This window comes from Bos javanicus, chromosome 18 (genome assembly GCF_032452875.1).
Source record: "Bos javanicus breed banteng chromosome 18, ARS-OSU_banteng_1.0, whole genome shotgun sequence".
NCBI classification, from domain to species: Eukaryota; Metazoa; Chordata; class Mammalia; order Artiodactyla; family Bovidae; genus Bos; species Bos javanicus.
In genome coordinates this window covers 9,730,670-9,753,624 of record NC_083885.1, presented here as the reverse complement: position 1 = coordinate 9,753,624, position 22,955 = coordinate 9,730,670, and the positions used below count along the sequence as shown (strand labels likewise).

The 22,955-nt window shown below is 41.1% G+C and overlaps 1 protein-coding gene across 1 annotated transcript in view; it reads right to left on the bottom strand.

Moving 5' to 3' along the window:
- The window catches only part of CDH13 (cadherin 13), a 1,019,154-nt gene that overhangs the window by 619,656 nt on the left and 376,543 nt on the right, over positions 1-22,955 (bottom strand). The window contains exon 3 of the mRNA XM_061386852.1: positions 21,869-22,077. Coding sequence (XP_061242836.1) covers positions 21,869-22,077 — 209 coding nt within the window. The remainder of the gene's footprint in view (positions 1-21,868; positions 22,078-22,955) is intronic.

The window sequence follows — 22,955 nt, the reverse complement described above, 5'->3', positions numbered from 1 at the left end:
AAACATGGAATTTTGAGGTCATAGATGTTCAGTTGTCAGTGTGAAGGTTCCAGTTGCTGCACATCCTTGTCAACACTTGGTTTTGTCTAAACCATTTGGTATGTGTATGTAATAATATCTCTGTATAATCTTACAGCTTTACTTTCTGTTTCCCTGATTTCTAATGACTTCAAAAAATCCTTTTAATATGTTTAGTGGTCATTTGGATATCTTCTTTTGTAAAGGGCTTGTTAAAATTCATTACCCAGTTTTAATTGGTTTATTATTATTATTTTGTAGAAATTGTTAATACATCTTGGATAAATGACCTATAACAGATACTTATAAATATCTTTCCCACTCTGTAGCCTGCCTTTTCATTTCCTCAATGATGTATTTGGATGAGTACATTCTTTTTACTTTTACTGAAGTCCAATTTATTTATCTTCCATTTGTATACATAAGAGAAATTAACATATAATTTTCTTTTAATATTTATGTCAGTTATTTTGACAAAGGTTATACTAGCCTTAATAAAAGAAGCTTTAAAAGGTTTCACATTTTCTATTTTATGGATGATTTTTAAAATTTGTTTAGTTTCTTCCTTTCATGTTTGGTAAATTTCACCACAAAGTCACCTGGTCTGGAGTTTTTGTAGGATATTTGTTGTTGTTATTTAGTCATTAAGTTGTGTCCAACTCTTTGAAACCCTATGGACTGCAGCCCACCAGGCTTCCCTGTCCTTCACTACCTCGCAGTTTACTCAAACTCAGGTCCACTGAGTCAGTGATACCATCTCACCATCTCGTCCTCTGCCACCCCCTTCTCCTTTTGTCCTCAATCTTTCCCAGCATCAGGGTCTTTTCCAGTGAGTCGGCACTTTGTCAGGTGGCCAAAGTACTAGAGCTTCAGGTTCAGCATCAGTCCTTCCATTGAATATTCAGGGTTGATTTCCTTTGGGATTGACCAACTTGATCTCCTTGTAGTACAAGGGATTCTCAAGAATCTTTATCAGCACCACAATTCAAAAGCATCAATTCTTTGGTGCTCAGCCTTCTTTGTGGTCCAACACTCACATCTGTACATGACTACTGGAAAACCATGTTGTTGTTGCTCAGTCATCCATCCTTCATCCTTCTGTCCTCAATCTTTCCCAGCAACAGGGACTTTTCCAGTGAGTCAGCTGTTCACATCAGATGACCAAAATGCTGGAGTTTCAACTTCAGCATCAGTCTTTCCAATGAGTATTCAGGGTTGGTTTCCTTTAAGATTGACTGATTTGATCTCTTTGGTGTCCAAGGGACCTCAGGAGCCTTCTCCAGCACCACAGTTCGAAGGCATCAGTTCTTCAGCCCTCCACCTTCTTTATGGTCCAGCTCTCATAACCATACGTGACCACTGGGAAGATCATAGCCTTGACTATACGGACCTTTGTCAGCAGAGTAATGTCTCTGCTTTCAACGCACTGGCTAGGTTTGTCATAGCTTTCCTGCCATGAAGCAAACATCTTCTGATTTCACAGCTGCAGTCACCATCCACAGTGATTTTAGAGCCCAAGAAGAGGAGATCTGTCACTACTTCCACCTCTTCCCCTTCTATTTGCCATGAAGTAATAGGGCCAGAAGCCATGATCTTAGTTTTCTTTCATATTCAGTTTTAAGCCGGCTCTTTCATTCTCTTCCTTCACCCTCATCAGAGCTTTGACTATATGGACCACAGCTTTGACTATATGGACCTTTGTTGGCAAAGTGATGTCTCTGCTTTTTAATATGATGTCTAGGTTTGTCATGGGATTCCTGGTGGCCCAGATGGTGGTCTGTCTGCAATGCAGGAGTCCCAGGTTCGATACTTGGGTTGGGAAGATCCCCTGGAGAAGGACATGGCAACCCAATCCAGTATTCTTGCCTGGCAAATCCCATGGACAGAGGAGCCTGGCTAGCTACTGTCCATGGGGTGACAAAGAATTGGACATGACTGGGCAACTAACAATCAATCTAGGTTTGTCATAGCTTTTCCTCCAAGGAGCAAGTGTCTTTTAATTTCATGAGTGAAATCATAGTCCACAGTGATTTTGGAGTCCAGGAAAATAAAATATGTCACTGCTTCTACTTTTTCTCCTTCTATTTGCCATGAAGTGATGGGGCTGGCTGCCATGATCTTAGTTTATGTCATGTTGATCTTTAAGCCAGCTTTTTCACTTTCCTCTTTCACTTTCATCAAGATGCTCTTTAGTTTCTTTTTGTTCTCTGCTATTAGAGTGGTATCATCTGCATATCTGAGGTCATTGATATTTCCCCTGGCAATCTTGATTCCAGCTTGTGCTTCATTTAGTTCAATATTTCACATGATGTACTCTGCATATAAGTTAAATAATCAGGGTGACAATAAAGAGCCTTGTCATACTCTTTTCCCAATCTTGAACCAGTCAGTTATTTCATATCTGATTCTAACTGTTCCTTCTTGAGCAGGAGACAAGTTATGTGGTCTGGTATTCCCTTATCTTTAAGAATTTTCCATAGTTTGTTGTGATCCACATAATCAAAGGCTTTAGTGTAGTCAATGAAACAGAAGTAGATGTTTTCCTAGAATTTCCTTGCTTTTACTATGATGTTGGCAATTTGATCTCTGGTTCTTCTGCCTTTTCTAAATTCAGATTGTACATTTCAGAGTTCTTGATTCGCATACTGCTGAAAGCCTAGCTTGAAGGATTTGGAGCATAACCTTGCTAGCCTGCAAATCAAGCGCACCTGTATGATAGTTTGAACATTCTTTGGCATTGCCGTTCTTTGGGATTGAAATGAAAACTGACCTTTTGCAGTCCTGTGGCTATAGAGTTTTTAAATAATAGGTATTAGACTATTCAGATTTTCTATTTCTTCTTGTATATGTTTTGGTAAGTTTGTGTTAATTTTTTGAGAAAATTTTTCAATTTTAATTTTCAAATTGATTTTCAGAAATGTATTCAAAATGCCCTTTTCCTGTGTGTGGGTTGTTTTTTTTTAATATTTGGAGGATCCCTAGTGATATCTCTGGAGAAGGCAATGGCACCCCACTCCAGTACTTTGCCTGGAAAATCCCATGGATGGAGGAGCCTGGTAGGCTGCAGTCCATGGGGTCGCTAAGAGTCGAATACGACTGAGCGATGTCACTTTCACTTTTCACTTCCATGCATTGGAGAAGGAAATGGCAACCCATTCCAGTGTTCTTGCCTGGAGAATCCCAGGGACAGGGGAACCTGGTGGCTGCCGTCTATGGGGTCGTACAGAGTCGGACACGACTGAAGTGACCTAGCAGCAGCAGCAGCAGTGATATCTTTTACATTCATTTGATTGGTAATTGTGCCTTTTTTTTCTTGGTTATCCTTACTAAGGGCTTGGGCTTCCCTGGTAGCTCAGCTGGTAAAGAATCCACCTGCAATGCAGGAGATCTGAGTTTGATCCCTGTGTTGGGAATATTCCCTGGAGGAGGGCATGGCAATCTACTCCAGTATTCTTGCCTGGAGAATCCCCATGGACAGAGGAATCTGGCAGACAACAGTCCATGGGGTCGCAAAGAATGAGACATGATTGAGTGACTAAGCACAGCACAGCACACTAGGGGCTTATCAATTATGAATTTATAAAGAACCAATTTGTGACTTTATTGCATTTTTTCCTACTTATATCTACTTTCTATGTTACTAACTTCTATTTTAATCTTTATTATTTCTTTCCCTCTATTTTCCTAGGGTGCAATTTGTCATTCTTCTTTGATTTATATAATTTATTTTCAGGCTTTCTTGTCATGAATTCAGATAAAAATTTTTCCTTTACTTGATATGCATCCCATAAGTTTTGTTATATTTTAAAAATATTCCATTCAAAATGTTATCCACCTCCTACTATTATTTCTTATTTCACCCACAGACTATTTCAAAGTATATTGCTTAGTTTTCAAACATGTGGGAATCTTCTGGTTTTCTTTTTGTTATTGATTTCTGTTTTAAATCTACAAGGGTCAGACCACATATTCTACATGATTTTTATCTTTTGAAAAATTTTAGATGTACCTTATGACCAGTGTATAATAGATTGGTAACTATTCCATGTGTACTTGGAAAGAGTGTGTATTTTGAGAGTTTAGATACAGTGTTCTACATATTCTATTGAAATTTCCATTAACCTTATTTCTATTTAGGTTGTTTTACAGCTACTGACAGGCAGGTTAAAATTTCTAGCTATGATTATGGGTTTTTCTACTTCTATTAGTTCTGCTTTATATCTTAGTTTTATTTTTCATTTGTTATTGAATGTATCCCGATCTAGGATTGTTATATCTACCAGTTTTATGGTTTTATAATCCTGAAATAACTATTTTTATCTGTGTAACACTTCTTTAGCATCTATATTCCTCTGATAATAGCGTAGCTGCACCAACTTGTTTTGGGAAACATTTATATGATATGTTTATTTAAATTTGTTCACTTTTCATCATTTTGCATCCTTACATTTAAGGTATATCTGATTTAAGCAATATATATAGCTGTTGTTCAAAATCCAGTGTGACAATATTTACTTTTAATTGGAGTATTTATCAATTTATATCCCCAGTCTTCATGTTATTCTATATTTCACCTTACCTTGGTAAATCATCTCATTGTGAATATATCCTGTTTGCATTATCCTAATATGAGCGTCTTCTGATATACAAGAAGAGAGAATTATGTAAAAATGAGGACACATGGAAAGCCAAAAAAACCAGAGAATGGAAAACTGGGTCCTTGTGATACATACTGAATCCCTATATTAGGTTTATGATCCTATTTAGCTCGTAACTAAGTTACAGTTAAAGCCAGAGCCCCAGAACCTGTGCATTTACTGTATGCACCATATTAGGTAGGACATGGTCTTTCTCTCTTTGCTAGATAATAGTATTTAGTGTTTACTTGTGTGTTAGGCACTGTTCTAAGAACTTCACATGTATCTTCTCATTCAACTCTCATATTAACCCCAGGAGGTACCATTTTATTCCCATTTCACAGATTTTTTAAGTTTTAAAATGATAAATAAAGAGTTTGTTACAAATCACACAGTTGATGAATTCCAGAGCTGAGATTCAAACCCAGGAAATTTGACTGTCATGGCTTAGCTATTAAAGGACTCACTCTTTGGCCTTTCCCAGTAGCCCTGTCTTTAGTGTTAACTGCTCAGTCATGTCTGACTCTGCGACCCCATGGACTGTAGCCCGCCAGGCTCCTCTGTCCATGGAATTCTCCAGGCAAGAATATTGGAGTGGGTTGCCGTTTCCTTCTCCAGTGGATCTTCTTGACCCAGGGATTGAACCTGGGTCTCCTGCATTGCAGGCAGATTCTTTACAGTCTAAGCTACCACCTCAGGTTGTTTTATATGGAAAGAAAAACCAGGATCTCTTTAAATTTTGGTCTAACATATACAACCTATTTATGTTGCCAAATACTATCTTATAAAATGTCTACTTTATTAATAATTACCGATGGTCTGTCTTTTTCATTGTTCTTGTCTAAAGTATTATTTCTGAAATTTCCATTTTTGCTTTTCTATGTCTTCTAAGTAAAATTTCTAAGTTACTTACAAATTTCTAAGTGTCCTTAAATGTTTTATGGGTCTTCATAGCATATTTTATTTAAAAATATGGATTGTAGCTTTTTTCCATGTGTGGCAGAATTCAGGGAGAGATGAAAATATATGAACCTGAATTGGTAATCTTATATCTTATTTCGACTGGATGCTGTTCTCTTTCTTGCCAAAGAAATGTTGACAGTTTGGATTTATAACAATGCATTCAGAAACCTTGAGGTTTTATAACAGAAAATAATGTATCATTAGGCACTCTGAAAGGATAATGAGGCATTTACTACATCTTGCTCATTTTGGTAAAGGTTTCTAGAAATAAACATTAACTCATATGGACTTGACATATGGATCATTCATGAAGTGAGCATAGATTGCACAATATAGTTAGCTGCTTGAATTATTTCTCCATAAATTATTCATGCTTCTAATCTATCTAACCATTTTCCCTCTCTTACTGTATCTGAATTTTCCTCATTTCCACATGACCCGAGTACATTAGCATCAACAGGGAGAAAGTTAACCAAAACAAAAAATAAATTAAATGGTTGACCAAAGAAGCCATGGTGAAAATAAATCAGGGTGAAGTCCTAGGAAAGAGAGCTATCTCTCTCAGGAGAAACACTCCAATTTTGGATCTCAGCTTCTCTCAGGAACTTGAATACTTCATTCTTAATGAGATAATAAGTAACATGATAGGTACTGTAAATCCCACCTAGAGCTATGTTCGATGATCAGTGGAATAAAGCTCATATCTGGTTGCTGCGGTCAATAAGCAGAGATTCCCTGAGAATGCTCTCTGGACGTGGTGAGCCTAACACATCTGTAAAGGATCCTCAGCATCTTAATGAGATCCAGATTACAGAGCTCTTGGCACACCCAATCATTGCAAATTATGTGATTTATACAACTTGCAAGTACTGTTCCATTATTAATACTGCAGCATTATTTTCACCATTGATTACTTATAAATCTCAAAAAAAAAATAAATTCAGGGCAACTGATTGACCTGTTGGCATTAGCATTTATTTGGCTAACATACACATCATTAAAAAAATAAAGCAATATTTCTGCTAACATCACAACTTCTAATCTGGTCTTCATTCCTGTAAGCCTATTGCAACCCATTTACACCATTCTGAGAGACAGATGTAGAAGAGACCATGTCATTCTAAGTGAATGCAGAAGAGAAGAGCTTACTTTGGTGGGGGAATCACATTGAGGAGCAGTGAAGGGTGAAAACGATAAAGCCAGTTTGGAGTCAATTTGAATGTTGCTCCTGGTGGAGCAAGAGAAAGCCCCAGCGGCCTCTGAATAGGGCTTGATATGACCCCAGCTGCAGTCCATGGGGTTGCAAAGAGCTGGACATGACTGAGGCAACTAAGCACATGTGCATGCATGTTCTTTAGAAAGAACAATTCAGATGTAATAAACACGCAGACTGGATCACATGGGAAGAGGAGAAATTGGACTTAAGAGAGATGCTCTTCACAAAGCCCTATCACAGGCCAGGCAAGAGGATACGATACCTTAGCTAGCTGTAGCTATTATAACGGAGAAGGGCGTACAGGTAAAAACCTCATGAGAGAGAGAAAGAATGAGAAGTGCCACTGACTTCTCAGGTGATGAGGCATCAAAGACAAATCTAAGGCTTGGATGCCTGGCAAGATGAGGATGCCATTTTAAGACAGAGAACCCAAGAAGATGAGGTTTAGAGGTTCACTGCTGCTGCTAAGTTGTTTCAGTTGTGTCAGCCTCTGTGCAACACCATAGACGGCAGCCCACCAGGCTTCCCCGTCCCTGGGATTCTCCTGGCACAGGAGTAACTATTTGCATACACACAATAACCTTGATGGGCAAGATGTAGAAATGGACATTTCCTGTAGGCAGCAGACATGAGGACTCCAAGGTCAGAAATGGAGCTATGCCTTTAGAGACACCCTAAAGAGGGGATATTTAAAGTCATCAGGTTGGATGAGATTGTTGAGGCTGGTAGAAACCAGAGGATAATCAAGACAGAAATCTGAAGAACACCTCCAACAAAAAGCAGGAAGAGAAATTAGAGGAGAAAAAAATATAAGAGGTTGCCATATATAAGGGATTCCCTGGTGACTCAGATGGTAAAGAATCTACCTGCAACGTGGGAGGCCTGGGTTCAATCCCTGGGTTAGGGAGATCTCCTGGAGAAGGGAACAGCCACCCACTCCTGTATTCTTGCCTGGAGAATTCCATGGACAGAGGAGCCTGGTGGGCTACAGCCCATGGGGTTGCAAAGAGTCAGCCATGACTGAGTGACTTTCACTCACCTTTTTTATATATGTATGTATATACACGTATAGAGAGAGAGTGGGGTACCATGGATAGTAAAATGTCTTGGAAGGCAGATGAGACAGCATTCCAAAACTGTCAAGTGCTCTGTTGGGAACGTAAAGTGGTTCAGCTGCCTTGGAAAACATTTTGCTGGTTCCTCAAAAAGTTAAACATAGAATTACCATATGACCTAGCAATTCTATTCCTGCTAAGTCACTTCAGTCGTGTCTGACTCTGACACTGGAGTGGGTTGCCATTTCCTTCTCCAATGTATGAAAGTGGAAAGTGAAAGTGAAGTCACTCAGTCATGTCTGACTCTTCACAACCCCATGGACTGCAGCCTACCAGGCTCCTCCATCCATGGGATTTTCCAGGCAAGAGTACTGGAGTGGGGTGCCATCGCCTTCTCCTAATCCTATTCCTACTTCTAGGTATAAACTCAAAAGGACTGAAAACTAGTCCTGAAATGCACGTGCCTGCCTGTTTGTAGCAGCACTTCTCACAATAGTCAAAAGGTGGAAACAGCCTAAATGGCCATTGGCGGATAAACAAGCAAATGGTGGTGTATCTAAACAGAGCACTTTCAGTCAGTCCTAAAGAGAAATACTGCAATCATACATGCTACTGCATGAATGAACCTTGAAGGAACTATGCTAAGGGGAAGAAGCCAGTCAGAAAAGACCACATTTTATATGATTATATTTATATGAAATACCCTGAATGAGTAAATCCTCAGAAACAGAATGCAGACCAGTTTTTTCCATGGACTAGGGGAGTCAAATGCTTGCCAAGTATGGAGTGTTTTTTTGTTTTTTGTTTTTGTTTTTTTTTACAGGGGGCAGCAGGTAATATCTTGGAACCAGAGGTGGTGGTTGTATAACATCCTGAATATATTAAATGTCACTGGTATGTTCAAGCTAAATTGGCTAATTTTATAAGAGTTTCACCTCAATAAAATAAAAATTAAAATAAGTTGCCAAATGCTTCAGAGAATTCTGAAGGGCTGAGGGCTTAGGACTAAGAAAAAGTTTCAGGCAACCAGCTTTTTTCTTTCCATCATCTTCAAGTGAGAGTAAAGTTCAGCAAAATGTTGAGGGCAGGAGCCCCATCCTGGAGTATTAATATGTGAGTCTGTGATGGAATAGAGATGGTGCGTGAAGACTTTGTTTCCAGGGAGACTGGTGAAGAGAAGGGCAGTGATGAGGGATGAAGTTGCCCTGTGGAAATCTGTTTCAACCTGGGGAGATGTGAGCATGTTTGAAGGCAGAGGGGAGGATTCAGAGAGGAGTGAACAACTGAAGGTGTAAAACAGGGAAGCACGTGATAAGAAAGAAACTGAAAGGAGCAGGTTCAAGGGCACAAGTGAAGGGCCAGAAAGAGAGGGAAGAGTTGTAGTTCTTCGGAGAGGGGAGGGAAAGATTGGAGGTGCGCAGAGGTGGAATAGGGAATCACAAAATCTCAGGCTGGATGGCATAAACATCACAGCAGGAAGAAATGAAGGGCCAGCTGCAGAAAATAGCTGGCAGTGGGGTTGTGCCTAATGCTTAAGGCAAATGGAAGTCTTGGAGTGGTGCTCAAGTCGTGAGCAATAAATTAAGTATGAAAAATCACAGAGTAGCAATAAAGGCGGGGACCTGTTACAATAAAGCTCCTGCAGTTCCACGATCGTGAATGTCTCATCAACCAGTCTTTTCACATCATGCCATCCTGTTACCCAGAATGTTTTTGGCCTATAGATGGGGCTAATTAATTGCCGAATTAATTTTAGTACATCCTTGTAGGTACTTGAGTCTCTTTTGAATCTCGAGTCTATCATCCAGTTAGGACCCCCGAGCTGTGAAAGTTACAAATTAAAAACCATGTCTTTATATCTGTATCTCCATCACTGGGATGAACGCAGTCAGTTGGGGCCATTGACTGCATGCAGAAGCCATTTTTTAGGCTGACACAGATTATTTTTCAGGCCTTTTAGACGCAGCTATTCAATCTGAATCTACTAATATCCAGTGATAATATTCAGCTCATATTTCTCTATCTTGACAAAAAAGGATAAAATGTTTTGATAAATGCTTTTTGAACAGTCTGAGCACAAAGCACGGCTCTGAAATATCCCGGTTGTATAACCATGGGCAAGTCACATATCTTTCCATGTCTTACTCTATTCATCTGTAAAATGAAGATAATAGTACCTATTTCATAGGTTGCTGTAATGATTAAATGACTTAACGTAAGAAATATGCTTAGAGAGGTGCCTGGCACAGAATTTGAGCTAAATAAATGTTGGCTATGATCAGCATTATTAACATTAATATTCACTCCATCTCTGGCATTTGTTTAGTCATTCAGTAAGTATTTATTCAGTGCCTGGTATTATATTATGTGTTAGATTCATAGCAATGAACAATTCAGTCACAGTCCCTACCCTTATGGAAGCATATAATTTTACTTTACCTAGTAAACCAATGCTCAAATTGTAAGATTTATGTAGAATTTAAAATATATATATATATATATAAGGGGACTTTCCAGGGTTTTTTGCATTTATTTTTCTTCAATTCAGTTTCTGGGTGTTTTTTTCTTTTCTTTTTTTTCCTATGTAGAAAAAATTATTATCCAAAGACCTGAATGAAAGAGGAAATCACAGCAAAATCAGGCAAATAAGACTGATGGTCATGCTCTTAAGGGGTAGGCTTTTCTAACATGGTCCAAATTGAATAAGAGACAAAAAAACAGCAGTCAAGCCTCAATTATCTGCATTAACTGGGGTTTGTGAGAATGGACAATGAGAGGAAAAAGATAATGCATCCTGATTTGCTGTCTTAAATCTCATGGCAGAGGCTAAAAAAAAAAAAAAAAAAGTAGCATACAGGGGCATTTGGAATGAGAATGATGATGGATATGGGCAGTCTCTGGGAAAAGCCTAGTTATAGTTATTCAAACCATTCTTTGGGTCTCTTGGAAAACTACCATTGTTTATAGCTTTTTAACTTCAAAGGAAAGGAGCTGTAAAAAGTTGTTGTCAACAGAAGCCCAATTTGCTTGATATGATGAAGGGGTTGGTTGACAATGCACACCTTTTGTCAAAAGAATTTGTCACACAAAGAGGAAATCGCAGGAGCCATTTTATTTCCATAAATGGCTGGAAGGCAGGAGACACCATGTAGAGAACAAGGGAAGGAGAAGCCCCCTCTTGAACCTCAGGTTCAGTTCTCTCTTATGGGTGGAAGAGATAAGGAACAGTGAGGAAGACTCTATAACCTCCCCTTCTGAACTGGGAGAAGGTGGAGGGAAAGCACTGGGTTCAATGGAGTTAGAGCAACATGCTCAGGTCCCTGAAGGTTGCTTCTAATCCAGGAGGATGTTTGAAATTTCTCTGCCCATGTGTAAGTCTACTGATAAATCAAATTCTGAAACTGTATATGGGGTATTATTTAAAGTACTCTTTTGATATTTTATCTTTCTTTGCATGATAGAGAAAGAAGAGCAAGTGTTACCCAAATCTATTCCCTGTAAAAAAAATTACTTTGATGACCACATACACACAGTATTTGCTTTTTGATTGTTGCTATTTCTTGCCTCATGAGAAAGAAGCAATTCAGCAAATAAACATATCTGCCCTTGTTGTGAACCCAACTAGAAGGTAGGCACTCCTGTTGTTGTTATGTATTATTATCACTGTTATTATTTTTATGTAGCACCCCCAGGGGGCATGAACTAGAGGGTTTCTACTTCTGTTAACAGGAATAGAAACAAGACAAAATAAGCCCTGAGGGGGTTGGGCCCTGGCTACAGGTTCAAAGTGCTTCCTATTTATCTGCATGAGAGCTTGAGACTAGACTTGGCTTCGTCTGAACAAGCAATTGAGTTTGAGGATCAAACAGCATCGAAGTGTGGCCCAGAGGAGTTGCCACCCGGGCACCTACCACAGATCAATCCCAGCCCACAGAAACCGACATGGGTGGAGAGAGGATATGGTTGGCTAGGGCATAATGCTCTCCTTTGTTTTGTTTTTTTCAGGTGCTCAGGATTCTCCCTTAAAAGTTTGGATGAAGACCATGTAATTTAACTAACCCATGTGCTTGGTTGAGGGAGACTGAATAAGCAATACATCCTTCAATGTTCCTTTGATACTGAGTTTTTTAAGTATTCAGACCAAAGAACTAAAAGGAGACAATCCACGGTCTATATCAACGACTGTGTCCTCCTATCATTGAAAATGTTTGTTTTTCTCAATCAGAATTGAGAACCAGACTTCTACAGAGGAGCCTATGAGACATTTACATTTGAAAATCTTGTGCTATTTTCATGCAGTTTTATTTCCAAAAGTTTTATTCATAAGGAAAGTTTTTTTAAAGTGTCATGACAACACAGGGCTCCAACTACCAAAAATTTCCTTGGGATACTCAGTTAGTTTTACATGACTTTTAAAATTTCCAATCAGTTTGAAATTTGCCAACATCATTTCATCTCCAATAAGAGCAGCCATGCCAATTGGCAAAGACCATGGTGATTAGGTATCTCCATGTGCCAGACAAGAGGGGAGTTTAAACAAGAGATTAACACCCCAATATTTACACTTAGAATTCACTTTTAGTTCATTTATGGTAATAATAAAAGATAGGAGGCTAATATCTGAGAGACTAGAAAATTTCTTTCTGATGATTCTACATTTCCTTTACTTGCAAAGCCCCAAGCAACTGTTGGAACGCTAGCTGTGGGTAGAACACTGGACCTAGGGAATCACTGTGAATTTGAAGCTGAGGTGCCTCCTGAATTGCTTTACCACCTGAGGATGACATCTTGACTTTGTTTCCTGACTCATAAAACAAGAATAACACCATTGCTTCAAGACCTTGATGTGAGGATCAAATCTATATAACATATATGGAAATTAAGTTTTAAATTATAATTTAAAAAGTATAAATCTAAGACATTCTCCCTTGACTCTAGGACCATAAAAATCAATGAGATAAGTTTGAAACAAAGGAACTCAGGGTCTAAGAGACATTTATACTTAGAAAGCTTGTGCTGGGAGCAGGGAGGTGGTTGGCAGTCAAGATGGCAGAGTAGGAAGGCATGGGGTTAGCATCTCTCTTACAACTAGGGCACCTATTGGGTGCTGGTGGGATCCTTGGACACCTAAGAGGATGGGAGGAACCCCTGTATGATCAGGTAGGACATGAGAGAGAAGGAGGGAGGGAAGGAAAGTGGAGGTGGGATGGGACTGTACCCCAGAAGGGGTCTCGGGGAGGAGAGAGGTCCACATGCTTGAAGGGCCCCCTCAAGGCATGGGGACTGGTGGGAATGTGAGGGATGTTCGGAGGATGGGGGATTGGAGGAGTTTTTGATCAGTTGTACATTCATTTTTTATTTTCTAGCCATGTTTTAATTTTCCTATGTCATTTCATAGTCTTTACAGTAGAACAGAAATGCACTCGTTCTGTTGCAAATGTCAGCATTACTAAATTAGCAGGGGCTATGTAGAATCAGAAGGCCCAGACCCAACTCCCAGTTCTGCTACTTGCTGACAGATAAGGACATTGGCTAAATTAATCAGCATCTCTGAGCCTGGGCTACTTCTGTATCTGCAAAGAAGGAACCAGATCATCAATGGCACAGGCTGGCTCTGAAGATCAGAAGAAGAGGCACTTGTGAGAACATCTAAGACAATGTCCTGACATGTGGTAGGCCCCCAGGGAGTGTCCCCTTCCATTTCTCTTTCAAAATATATAAATATTTCAGCAGAATTCCATGGCAGCCCTGTCTCACTGATAGCACTTAAAACCCAGCTAATCTACATTGAGCTGTGCTATAATTGTAAAATACATATTGCATTTCAAAGATTCAGTGTAAAAAGAATGTAAAAAAATTATTAATAATATTCAAGCCATTACTTATTGAAATACCTTAGATAAATTGTAATATGTAATGGGTTTTATATAGGTTACAATAAATTTATATATATATAATACATATATACACACACTTCAAAGGTATATCTATAGATATGGAGAGTATCTATCTCTGCCTATATGTATACATATATATGTATATATGTTATATGTAGAGAGATAGAGATATATCTACATGTGTGTATATATACGTAGAAAGAAAAATAAAGATATACTGTCGCTATGGAGAGTATCTGTATACATATACAGATACAGATATATAGAGGTATATCTATACAGAGACTATCTATATCTACATTTGTGAAATTTAACCTAATATATATATTTGGCATGTGTATGTGTGTGTATCCCATTGGACCACACTGCTGTGCAACATAAAATCTTGAGTCTTCACAAGCCAATGAAGCTACTTTTTGTTATCTAGACTTTCTATGGGATCAGTTATTTCTCCCCAAGCATTTCAATTAAAATTAATCTTCAGAATATAGTTTTCTTAGATTCTGATCCACAAAGCAATCTGTTATCTACTTAAATTAATGAATCGAAGGATGTCTTTTATCTATATTTGAATAGTGTCCTGGAGCTAAGAATCATAAACATAACAATTTAGTGGTGTGTCAAAATGTAACAGCCTAATACCCTATTCTAGGCCCAATTCTTGGATCTGCACCATAATTTTTGAGCTATATATTTTCCCCAATTTGGGTGACAGTTAAATGGATACTAATTTTCCTTAATAGTAGCTGGGGAGGCGTTTGCCTTGAACAGGGGTACTTTGCAGGTTTTTGAAGTTATCACACTTGTTAAATCAGAGCATATTAAGTATCTACAGCTCTAACTCCTCATTTCTTTATGGCCAGAGTAAATGCACAGATTGGTTCTTCACCATGGTGGTTATAAAACATACTTCATGGGAGCAAGATCGATACCATTGTCCAACTCAACAGACTCCAAGCCCTTCCCAGTCAGTGTGATAATATGTCAGTGTGATAATACCTGGAGATAAGACTAGTACTTTTACCATAAGTTAGTCGCTCTTATTCTCAGAGATGCTTTAAACTAATGAAGTCAAGTTGCATGGATGCAGTGTGACAGGTACTTTAGAGGTTACATGGTATCATAGCCAAAATAGAGAAGAGAAGTAACAAAGGTGCAAAATATATTTGTTTAGAAAGTGTGAGATTAGGAAAATGGAAAAAATATGAATCAGTGACAGCAACTCACTGGGTACTTCAGTTAAGAATAAACAATTTGTGATTAAGAATCCTCTTCCAGCACTGGGTTAGGTACAATATATATTTCTATACTTTCACATACCCCATTAAGCATCTACAAGGTATCACTGTACGAATGAGAAAACCAAAACCCAAAGGAGCTAGGCGACTTTTCAGTGTCATATGTCTGGTAAGTAATATGTGTGTGATTAAATCCCAATTGGGAGTCATTCCAGGTCCCCATCAGTATCATCCACAACAATTCAGCTAAATGTCGCAGAGCACATGCATAGGCAGAGCAGACAGGCACTCAGCCACTGCTTCTGAGCCTCTGGACTCACCATTCTAAGAGGTACTTTTCAAATGGAACCCTAAGATTCTGCAAAGCAGTGGGTTTAAAAGGTGTAATCCCCCTGAGGGTCAAGATACATAATTGACAGCAATATTAATACTGGCTTATGATCAGTTGATGACATAATTTGTCATTTTAAACACTAAAAATAAAAACAACTCTTTCTCCCAAGTTGTTCCTTCCTCTAATTGCTCCCTTAAGTTTACATTTTTTTTTGGAACTATTTCCATCATAATTCTTGGAACTGGATTAGGAGTCAAACTTGTGTCTTTTAAATTGCATGTTTATAGTGGTAATGATTAAACATGGTAAACAAGCCTTGAATTTTGCCTTTTCAATTTCTGTCATACCTTTCTGTTTATCTTATTTTTAAAAGACCACAAAAAGGGGGAAATAATTTTTTTTTTCTGCATTTAATTTAAGCAACTTAAGAGACCAGTTTTCCTTTACTGAAGATACCAAGCATTGACTTCCAGTTAAGAAGTCTAAATTGTTTAATTAACTTCTACATACTGCCAAGTCTTTTGATGTTTGTTAAGTGAACCCACAGGAATAAAGAATCCTCTCTTGAAAGTTTAGTCAGCGTTTCACATAAAGTGGGCAGCTGAGGAGTGGGAGTGGTGAAGATTTAAGTTCATTTATCATCTTGAATTCTCCAGGTTGTAGAAGTGATAGCATTTGCTCACGCTGGAACGGGGGAAGGAATGGGTTTTCTGGTTTTGCTTGGCTCATTCATTGTGCATGCATTACAGTCTAACTCTGATGATATGATGAGGAGGAATGACAGGTTTTTTCATGGCACTTACTTTGTGCCTGGCACTGTTCTAAATACTTTGCATATACTTACTCATTTAATCCTTGCGACAGTTCTATGAGGTTGATACTATTATAAGCCCGTTCTACAGCTGAGGGACCTGGAGCAGAGATGCAAGCCTGGCACTGGGAACCATGACAAGGCTTCCAGCTCTAGGGCAGGGTTCCCAGCCTCCCCATGTGGAAGCCAGGGCCCTGAGTTCAGGAGCTCGGGAGTGATGTGAAAACAAACATAGATAAATGAGATGGCTAGAGTTTAATGCTATGATGGGGGAGAGGCAGGCAGGGCTCTCTGAAGGGCATGGAGGAAAAGTCACTTTACTAGCCGGGGGGACAGAGAGGTGTCCCTGAAGAAGGGAAATCTCGGCAGGTTCAGAAATTTCAGAAGAGTTAGTCCTGCTGATTGGTACTGGCCATGGAGCAGCCGGGGCCATGGCTAGCAGGCCATAACCTAGACAGAGGAGTGGCCAGCGTGATCTGGAGGAAGAACTCGGCCAGCTCAAGAAACCACACGTGATCTGGTATTGGGAGATGAGGGCCGATTTCAATGCAGGGAATGGTATGAAGGGAGGGATTCAATCTACTCATATGTTTATTCAGAGGGTATTTACTGAACACCAACTACTGCCCACACTGTGCTGGGTGCTGAGGACAGATCAGTGGACACTCCAGGAAGGGAGCAAGGAAAGAAGGGAGTGGGGGCGTGGGCAGGGAGGCAGAAGGGAAACAGACTATACTCCTGCCTTCAGCGAGCTTGCAGTCTTCTCAGAGAGCCAGACTTGAAATACTTAAAGAAGGAAGACGGCCAGGAAGGAAGGGAACAGGTGCTAGAAATGAGACTAGCAGAGGAGACCTTCCTTTGGTACCAGGGAGCGCTCTTAGAGGAAGTAACATTTCAGCAGATCAAGCCACTTAAAAATGAGAAGGAATCTGACCTGCAGGAAGGCTGTAGAGATCAAGCTAGACTGTGAAGGACATTTTTCACACATATATAAAGACTTCAGAATTCATCCCATAGGCCAGATACCCTGATGGGAAGTAAGACCCATTAAGCAGAAGAGTAATCTGATTAGATTTGCACTGATACTCCAGGCTGGGGGCAGGGAAGCCTGATTCAAGCCTGTAGTCTGTGGCCCCCACAACTCACCATCTGTTACAAGCATGCTTCCTGCTTTGCTCATGAGACCCAGCTGTCTGGGTCACAGGAATCTAAATTCTACAGATGCTTAGAGCATGAAACTCACTTTTTAAGATGAAGTTGGTAGGTACAGTCTCTTTAGCTCCCGAACTTAATTCAAAATGAATTCCTACAAGCTCTGTGAAGTTTCCCAGCCTGACTTTATTGAGTTTTTAATTGATGTCAGAATTCAGTGCCATAATCTACAGTTCCGGAAGCTACAAACTCTTAAATTAGAAATACATAAATAAATAAGTGGCATTTTTCTCCCAGACTTGCAACGTGTAAATGAGGTTGATGAGTCCCATTTACACGGCCTGTAAAGACAACTCTATCCAAGATGCAAAAGAATGAAACACAAGTTTTTCCATGGAAACCTTTGGAGCTCTATGTTCAAGGTAAAAATAACGAACTTTTAATAAGTGAGTAAATGGAAGGAAACACTCTGCTGTCTTCATGTTCACCACTGCTAGGCAGCAAGCAACAGCAGATTTTGTGTGGACAAGCTACAGTTCCATCCAGATGTACTCTTGTGAGTCAAGTTCATGGTCACATTCCATGGGCTAGGAAACACCTTTGTGCACATATGGTTATCTCAGCCCCCTCCTTAACCGTCCCCCTTGGCTGTCAAAATGAAACTGCTCCTCCACCCACACAGATCTAAGATGATCCTAGACAGGTCAGACAGGCACCAGCTTCTGGGCAATCCCTTAACAATGTAGCAATAGCTTGAACATCTATAACTAAACCACAATTAACAATCAGACTTCACAGATTGGGCTATAGGCTTTCCTGTGAAACAGGATCACAGGAAGCAGGTAAGATGAGAGATGCACATTCTTACATTCTTTTATTAAGGAATCGTTGGGCTCCAGTTACTGCAGCTGAATTGGGCTTCAGTGGGGCTGCGTTTGTCTTAGAGAATCCGTCCTTCCCTGACACAGTGATGTGAAGCCAGCCACTGTGACGTCTCTCCTATCTCGGTTGTGCTGGGTGCCCCAATGCCCTTGTTTCCCTCTTTGGCCTCACTTTCTCCTTCCACCCCTATCTGATTGCTGTGTCATGGCCTCAGCAAGGACGTTTTGTCCACAACTCCTTATCCTTTCTCAAGAGGTTCTAAAATAATGCCACTGATGGGACAGGTCACCTGCTCTCTGATGCTGTGCCCAAGGCAGCGCTCCTGCGATTGAGACTATTCTTATTTATCCCTGCTTCACAGATGAGAATGTGTAAGTTCAGGGAAGTGAGTGGCTTGCCCAAAGTCATGTAAACATAAGTGATGGAGCAGAAATTTGAACCCACTTAAGTTTGACACCAAAGTCAAAGCCCTACTACTCTGCTATTTCCCCCCAAGGTGTTTACCTGAAGATCCAACCCTGCCCCTATCCAAATGTACCCAGGAGCTGCCAACTCAACACATCCAAGCTGGTCTATTCACCTTTCCCAAGCATTCCTCCCCTGACTGGTGCAATCCAGCTCCATCCTCCTAGGCTAGACATCTAGACTCACTGGGATGCTGGTTCTTGGCTTTGTTTTCCTTCAAACCACATCTTCCATCGGTTGTCTTCCCCCCATTGCTACTATACTGCTCTAATTCATGCCCTCGTCTTTGGACCCATGGGAAACCACCCAGGTGGCACAGTTTGCTGGCGAGCAAAGTGGCAGAAGGAGAATGGGTGGAGAGGCCAGAGTCTCAATCTTGTTTCTGCCAACTGCAAGCAAGGGGATATTGGCCAAGTTCTCACGTCTGTGGGAAGGGGGTACCATTAGCAGCCTCACAGGGCGGTTGGGAGGGTTAGAAATAGCACATTAAAGCAGACCCTGAGACGCACATACTCATGAGAGTCCCGCTAAGCAGTACAAGTTCTCACTCATCTCTTCGTGCCTCAGTTACCCCAGCCTGTAAAATGAGGCCAGTAGCATGGGCCTCCAAGGTGGTGGGGGGATTAGATGAATCAGCATCTGTGGCCCATGAGGGCAGCAGCCAGCATGCAGTGAGCACCAAGCAAGCACTGGCTGGCCTCACAGCCCTCCTTCCCCTTCTCTAAAGGCACAGAGCAGCCATCACCATCACCTCCCTGTTGGTACTTAATTAACACACATGGTCCCTTTCTCTCCCCAGGCAGGAGCTGGGCTGACTCCTGAACTCATTGCTTTCCTTCTCTAGCTGGCCTGCTGCACCACACACAGTAGGGCTTCAAAAATACTAACTGGGTATTTATTAAGGACTGTGCTTTCCTTAGAAAGATTCTATGGCTAGCTATTTTATTTTCCTAGCCTTATCTCTTACGTTTTTCTTTTTTTTTTTTTTGAACCTTTATATTATGGATATATCTGGGCAACTTCACAAGGCTGATTTTCAAATTTCATAAAATTACTGAAGGTGGGAGATAAATGCCTATTCTGCTGGAGTTGGCAAACTGAATGGCACAGCAGCCTCCCCCGTACTTTACAAGAAGCAAACAATAGCAACCAAGCTTTGTGGACAGTGTGTTCAGACAGAGACAAATAGGAGATGGCCAGGGCTCCAAGGAGCTGGGCTTCTAGAGGGGATCTTTCTGGGACTCAAGTGACCAGCTCTTCATGGCTAAGTCTCTTGGTAATAATCCCAGGACTCCAAGCCCAGCAAGGTGAAGTTTTGTCCTAGGAAATGTCTCAAATCCTGGCTGCTCTGCTTGGAGCTAAATATGACACTGTCTTTTTCTAGATTTAGAGATGAACTCTCAATCACAATGAACAATGTTCATCTAACTTCATTCTATCCCACATGCAAAACCCCCTTCTGTGAATCTCTGTACCATTTACTTGTTCCCAAGAAGCATTTTGTACTGCACATCCTGGCAGCTGTGTTGCTAGGCATGCGGAAGTCATTTATATCATGAGTTAGTGAGCTGCTGTGAAAATGACCGTGGTTAAGTGAGAGATAAACTCTCTTTTGTGGTGCCAGTGGGTTTCCATGCTGGTATGTGTTCACCAAGATCCCGTTTTGTTTTGAGAACATCAGTGGCATGCTGTGGATTCACGTTTAGCTTTCTACCTACGCTTAACTCACAGATTCACAGATACGAAGAGGAATTATGCAGTTTTTCCAGTCCAGGGACAGCAAATATACTCCAGCCCTAGAAACATCTCTAAGTGATCAATGGATAGTAGCTTTCAGAAGCACTGTCTTGAGAGTGATACTCAGGTCAAGCAGGGTGATTAGCAATGTCTGCAACGTATATCATTGTGGAGTAGGGCAGCACACATGCCACTTACTTGCTGTTGCAGACTGTTTAACCCCTCTTATCTGCAGGTAAGGAAGTTACGTGACTCTTTCAAGATCACACAGACAGCGTTGGCAGGAGAGCGGCACTCACGATGCCATTTGTACTGTCTCTGCTCCCCAGCCGTGGGACTGGTGTTCACTCCACCGGTGAACAAAATTAACAGATGAAGCAGGGTTACGGGGAGTGTGACAGATGGAGAAAAGCAGTGGGAATCACAGGCTTTGATAAAGTGGGTAAGAGCAGGCCAGCAGCAGGTAGGAGAAAAGGCTAGTCCAGTCGCACCAAGCTGGGGACACACCATTATTATTGTAATTATTCTGCCAGGGTCTTGCTGTGCGTCTTCCCTTTCTGTAATTGAGAAAGCCACAGAGTCTTTGGGCTCCTGGTGAAGAAGTAAGTAAATCCATAGTAACCAAGTGTCCCTGGATGACACAATCAGGAAGCCTGAAGAGCAGTTGGTGGCATTCCCAAAGTCACATGTGCAGGGGCAGAGATCTTCATCCAGGTGCATGGAGAAGGGAATGGACACCAGTGCATGGCAAAGGAGCAGCACCATACGCCACGGTTGCCTCACATACAACTCTAGTGTGCGACTGTGGTTCTCACCTGCACAACCTCCATTTCCCTTTCTCAGATGACAGCATCCTTATTTGAGCAACAAACTCACTCTCAGCCTTTGTATTTTAGGTGGGGCTGAACTCATCCTGATTTCAGGACAAGGCATGTGCCTCAGGCTTAGCCAACTAGAGCGTCAGGATCCAATTGTCATAGAAACTGAATCAGGGATGGGAGCGTGCTCTGAGGAGAGCCAGTGAGACTTGATTTCAAACTTGGGGTGGCAGTAAAGGAAGGGATGCTCTTTGAGATGACTTCAGACTGGGAAGATGATGTGAAGCTGCTGAGACCACACCAGGAAGCAGGAAGGGCTGTGACTGTCTACAAGCGAAGTCAGTGGAAGAAAAGTGGAATCACAAACGGAGAAGGACCAAAGCTAAAGTCATCACTTGGGCATGGATGCACAGCCATGCTGGCAGGCAAAGCTATCCCTGAGGTCTCTGTCACATGACCCAATCAGTTCCCCTAGCCACGCTGTTTTTTGTTGTTTTTTATTTTTCTTTTTGACTTAGGTTTCTATCATTTGCAAACAACGAAAAGACTCTTGACCAATAATAAGCCAAAGACCCATTTTCCACACAAGACACACAAGTCTCAGTGTTCCTTCTTGGACCAACTTATCCTAAGTGGCTACATTACCTGCAAGGAGCCCTGGATGTCTTTCCCTCCAACAATCACGAGTTCCGCCATGTCTTCTGCATGGGGAGTCCGGGCGTGGACGAATAGAGTCTTGCCCACCGCAGTTATGTTCCTCAGGGCGACTAAGCTGCCGTCGGTGTTCACCCTGAAGTATGGGCTTGAGACCTCATAGTGCAGCTTGTCATTTCCCTTGCAGTCACTGAAGGTCACTGGCAAAAACAAAACAAATGAACAGAAACAGAAGGAGTGTGAGTAGGCTGGGAAGTTTAATGCTGGAGCTGTCTTTGACCCTTAAATATGACTTACCACTCTGCACCCCAGATCCACGAGTGCTGAGCCTCACCCACTGCACCCTCTTGTGGCCTCATGGCTTTGACTATGTGAAGGACTCCACTCAGTGAAGAGTTCCTTCATCACCTCCCCTGTCCCAGGCAGGTGCTAAGCCTTTTAATGCCCAAAGAGAACCTCTTCCCTGCTTCCACACTGGGAGCAGAAGATACTGCAGACAAGGCTGGGAACTGAGACGGAGGGTCCCTTGTCACTTCTCATCTAGGTTGAGCCCAGCAGTGGAGACAGGTAGGAAATGAAGGACTCAGCCACGGCCTCCCCTTACTTCCCCAGGCTCTATGAACAACCATTCATGACAGCATTTAGCCTACTTTGTTCAACTTTCACTTAGCTCTTTGGTGAAGTCAGGGGTGGCGCCTTTTCTTCCCTCAGAATCCCTATAAAGCTTTGCATAGCTGCTAAGTATGGTTGGGATCTGTGTGTGAGTGTTGAATGAAGTTTTGACAAAGGACAGTTATGACAGCATTTATTGACGGCATCTGAGTGGCAGGCTCTATTATAAGGACTATACATTCAGTCTCTCCTTCCAGTCTCACAACCACTCTAAGTTACGGCAGCATTTCCCAGGTTTATTTTTATTATCTCCCCCAACAACAGAAGTGTTTTTAGGTATTGTTGCCTAATCATCACCACTCTCATGCATTGTCAGGGTCATAGAGCTGTTGTATATCTGTTTATTTACCGCATGTATATCTGTACTCTACACACACACACAAAGTACAATTGCTTGTCTTTCTCC